We start from the raw sequence: 4,775 nt of genomic DNA, 5'->3' as shown, positions 1-4,775 counted from the left end.
CAAACGAATCTATCCTTGTATGTGCAGTCTGCTTTCACCGCACAGACTAGGCAGCAAGCGTAGCTGAAAGTGCAGGCTGTGGGCCTGGAGCAAGCCTGTTCCATTTGGACTCTCGCAAACCCTGACCATCACCTTTGTCTGCTCCGTGTTTTCCTGTGCAACAGGCTCTGCGGAATCTGTGCCACCCCTGAGCCGTGTTCCTAGGGGTCTGGCACAGCAGCTCTGGAACTCAGGTCTTGCCAGAGAGCAACGCAGCTGTTGTACCAAAGGCTTGCTCTCTCCTCTGGCTTCTTTTGGAACAATATTTATTTAGTTTTGATTTATTTTTTTTTTAATCAGACTGCGAAGCGATTTGCCAGCCAACGGCAGCTTTCCCGAGCTGCAGGACAGACAAATGGGCTAAAGCACTGCGAGAGCACCCGCTCCTGTGGCAGAGAATGCAAAGCAGCTGGGAGTGCATGGCATCCTCCTCCATATCTGCTTCCCTTGCCCAGTAGTAACCAAGAGGGATGAATAAATAGTGTTTCTACTGAGTCGAGAGGATTTCTCCCTGCCTGCCCATTCCTCTTGGTGATGGATTTGCTTAGCGGCAGAGCTCGATGGTGAAAGTTGATGCGCCTTCTTCCTTTGTTGCTTGGGGCTGCCCTCTGCGTGCTGAGGCTTTCACAGAGAAGCTGATTTCTGTTGAGCTGATAAAGAATAATGTTTTGTTTTGAGTGCGTCTTACAGGGACATCACAGGCACCTCCTGCAGGCCTACGGCTCTCGCTGGCTGGGAGAGGAACTGAGGGGCCAGGGAGGGGGCCAGAAGACTTGGGTGGTGTCGGAAGCAGCCCCTGCAGTGTTGCAGAGCGATTGCCAATGCTGAGAGCCATTGCTGAACTGGAAAGTTCCTGCTGCACAAACTTTCACCTCTCCTGCTTTGTTAGTAGGGATTTTCTAAGGAAGCAGAGTCTTTGTTCCTTCCCAAGCCTCCTGGTTCACCTCCTCTCCTAAGACTTGAGGGGGAACAGCCGACCCGAAGAAACAAAGGTCTTTTTTTGCATGTAAATGCTCCTGAAGAATGGCTGCAACCCGGGAGACGGAGCAAAGCTGTTTCCACAGAGAAGTGCAGGGCCTGCCTTCCATCTCCTGCCGTTCTGGGGTCTGACGTGGGTCCCGCAGCCACCCTGGCTTGCGGGTGTGCAACTTTATGCTATTTTCTTATTTTATGGAACTCTACGATGGGAATTTGACTGGGAGCAACTGCTTGCCAGGGATGTGTTGGACCTGTAAGGGGGCAGGGGCTAGTTGTGCATTGTTGGCTCCTTTTTGACTGTCTTTGTTTTTAGTTTTCCCTTACCATCAATAAAAAAGTTCTACTTTTGGGAAGCTGCCCCATGTTCTGTGCTTCCTGCGGTGACGCCGTGACTGCCGCAAGGACTTTGCACCCTTTGGCAGGTCTCCACAGGGTGCAGTGCATCAACAACCTTGGTATTTTTTCCCCTGGGCCCTTCTGGTCCCCTTATTTCAGCAATATGGGACTGCAGGGCAGCTTCTCTGAGAACAGTGGGATTTGCAGCGGGCAGCGCATGTTGCTCCAGCATTTTCCAGTTCTGGAATTCAATGCTTGCCCTGCCCCTGCCTCTCCCTGAGCCGCATCTGCCTTTGTTCCAGAGCTGGAAAAGCCATTGTTCCACTGCAAAGAGCCCTTGTAGGGCATTTGAGGAGCCTCTGTACAGAGATGAGGCTCCTGCTCCTCCCAGAGCTTCCATTGCTGGGGGCTGGAGAAGGATCCGTGCTCCTGTGGGAGCTTCCTGCTTCTCCCAGCCTGGGAAAAGGCAGCAGGTTAAGTGGAAGAGAGCTCATACGCTGCTGTTCATTAACGGATCCTCCAGAGAAATCCACCCCGGGGAGCTGGAGCTCAACCATCTGTGGCAGAGGAGCTAAAATCAGGGCTATGCCCCGTGCTGCAGTGGGGACACAAGCTGTGTCCCCAGCCAGAGCAGCGACTCGCCGTCCCCGGTGCCCTGGGAGGTGGTGGGAGCGGTGAGGAGCAGCTCAGACCCAATCATAGGATAGTTTGGGTTGGAAGGGACCTTAAAGATCGTCTAGTTCCAACCCCCCTGCCAGGGGTAGGGACATCCCACTAAACCAGGCTGCTCAATACCCACCCAGCTCCTGGCTCCACAGCCCCACGAGCAGGATTAGCTATGGGATTCCCCCGCATGCCTCCCCACGGAGCCGATGCCATCTGCTCGAACGCCCAGCTTTATTGCACAGCCGAGACCTGCGCGGCGCGAGGTGGGAATCAGGGCCGTGGGGCTCCTGCAGGCTCTGACTCAGCTTTGCTTTTCAGGCTCTTCTTTCTGGCCCTCTCCTTCCTCCTCCTCTTCCCACTGGCGGTGGGGACCGGCTCCGTGCCCAAGCCCTCCCGCGCTGGCGCATCGCTCAGGACGGCGTTGTCCGCTTCCCCCACATCTGACAGCGGGATGTGTGGGTCCTGCCCCACGGTGCGATGAGCGGCGGCTGCGGAATTGCTCAGCTCCCCATTTCTGGAAGGGTCTTTCTCCTTCTTTTTCTTGTCTTTCTTCTTCCCCTTCCTCTCTTTCTTGGCAGCTTTGCGGCGGGACAGCGCACGATGCTCTGCTGGGTCGGCTCCTCCGCCCAGGGGGCTCAGAGGGACCCCCACGGGTCTCGCCGCCCGGTCGATCAGCTCCCCACCAAACTCATACAGCACCGGCTCCCTGGGCACCGCGATGGCCACCGTGTTGTACGCCTTGCACCTGTGGAGGGGGAGGAGATATGGGGTGAGCTGAGCCCCAGGGGGGCTCAGGGGGGGCTCCCCGCGGAGGGGGGAACTCACCAGACGTAGAGGTAGGGTTCCACGCACTCCTCCTTGTAGGTGAACTCGAAGCAGGGCACTTGGATGACATTGAAGAAAGCCTGACCCACCACTCGCGACGCCGTGTCGTTCACGCGCCGCAGGCAATCCTTCAACCTGCCGTGGGGTGATGGGGGGTCAGAGGGGGCTCCTGGGGGGCTGGAACCCCCCCCTAGGATGGATGGATGGATGGAGGAGGGATGCTCACCTGCGGTCGCAGTCACAGTGGCTGATGGTGTGCCAGCGCAGGTTGCGGTACCCGTAGCGCGAGGTGAAGGGGTGGATGACGTGCTGGCAGTGGTCGTGGTCCCGGCAGCAGCGGTCCGTGTCGCGGTGCTCCCCTGTAGGGAAGGGGCAGGGCTGGGGGGCACCGGCTGGGGCTGGGATCAGCCCTGGATCGGGGCTGGGATAGGACTGGGGTCGGACTGGACTGCATCAGCATCACAGCGGGGATAAGACTGGGGATGGGTTGGAGTGAGGATGGGAATCAGGACTGGACCAGCTCCAAGAGAGGGACCAGGCTGGGATCAGGACAGGGACTGGGAGTGGAGCAGGTTGGACAAGCACTGGGATGAGGATTGGAGTTGGTGGACCAGGACTGGGATGGGGATGAGAACGGGAGCAGGATGGAGAAGGGACCATAATGAAGTGAATCAAGACTGGATCAGCATTAGGATGGGGACCAGGATGGGACCAAATTGGACGAGCCCTGTGACAGGGACTGGGCAGAGACGACCCGGTGGACTGGGACTGGACTGGGACTGGGACTGGGGTCTGGACTAGGATAGACGGGGGCTGAACTAGGATAGGAATAGGGTCTGGAACTGGGCTGGGGGTGGGAAGGAGTACCAGGCTGGGGAGAGGATGGGGTGGGATGGGATGGGATGGGATGGGATGGGATGGGATGGGATGGGGCAGCACCAGGCTGGGGAGGGGCTGGGGTGGGATGGGATCGGATGAGGTGGAATGGAGCAGCATGGGGCTGGGGAAGGGATGGGATGTGAGGTGATGGGATGGAGCAGCATCACCAGGCAGGGGAGAGGATGGGATGGGATGGGATGGGATGGAATGGAATGGGATGGAGCAGCGGCAGGCTGAGAAGTGGATGGGATGAAGTGGGATGGCGTGGAACGGGGATAGGATGGGGTGGGATGGGATGCGAGGGGATGGAGCAGCACCGGGCTGGAGAGGGGCTGGGGTGGGATGCGAGGGGATGGGGTGCGCGGGGACGGCTGTCGGGGCCGGGCAGCCCCTTACCCAGCTGTTCGTAGGCATCCGCGTTGCTGCCGGCCCCGCACCACAGCGTCCCGGGGTAGGTGAGCCCGCGGCGGGGCCGCCCCGGGGCAGCGCCGGTACCCGGGGCCGCGGCCAGGGGCGGCAGCAGGAGGAGGAGAAGGAGGAGGAGGCGGCCGAGCAGCCCCGGGACGCCCATGGCACAGCGCTGCAGAGCCGCGGGGCCGCCTTATAGCGCGGCGCTGCCCCCACCGGGGCTGCGGACGGGATAACGGGGGTCCCGCCCCGCCCCGGAGCCAGAGGATGCTCCAGGGCTGCGTGTCCATCGATGGGTGCTCCCTGCAGCTCCATATCCCCATCCCATGGGTGATCCGTGCAGCTCCATGTCCCCATCCCACGGGTGCAACCTGCAGCTCCATGTTTCCTTCCCATGGGTGCTCCCTGCGGCTCCCCATCCCATCCCATCCCATCCCATCCCATCCCATCCCATCCCATCCCATCCCATCCCATCCCATCCCATGGGTGCTCCCTGCAGCTCCATATCCCCATCCCATGGGTGCTCCCTGCAGCTCCATATCCCCATCCCATGGGTGCAACCTGCAGCTCCATGTCCCCATTCTGTAGATCCTCCCTGCGGCTCCGTGTTCCCATCCCATGGGTGCTCCTTGCAGCTCTGTGCC

At 59.9% G+C, this 4,775-nt stretch overlaps 1 protein-coding gene across 1 annotated transcript; it reads right to left on the bottom strand.

Moving 5' to 3' along the window:
• Nucleotides 1-2,215: 2,215 nt before the first annotated feature.
• Nucleotides 2,216-4,425, bottom strand: PROCA1 (protein interacting with cyclin A1). The gene is made up of 4 exons (XM_054085156.1): nt 4,120-4,425; nt 3,071-3,203; nt 2,845-2,979; nt 2,216-2,764 (listed from the first exon to the last, which is right to left on the bottom strand). Exons 1-4 carry the CDS (start codon nt 4,292-4,294, stop codon nt 2,290-2,292), a joined length of 918 nt encoding a protein of 305 aa, XP_053941131.1. The 5' UTR covers nt 4,295-4,425; the 3' UTR covers nt 2,216-2,289.
• Nucleotides 4,426-4,775: the final 350 nt, after the last annotated feature.

Source organism: Cuculus canorus, chromosome 20 (genome assembly GCF_017976375.1).
Source record: "Cuculus canorus isolate bCucCan1 chromosome 20, bCucCan1.pri, whole genome shotgun sequence".
Taxonomy (NCBI): Eukaryota; Metazoa; Chordata; class Aves; order Cuculiformes; family Cuculidae; genus Cuculus; species Cuculus canorus.
This window is presented reverse-complemented; position numbering and strand designations above follow the sequence as displayed.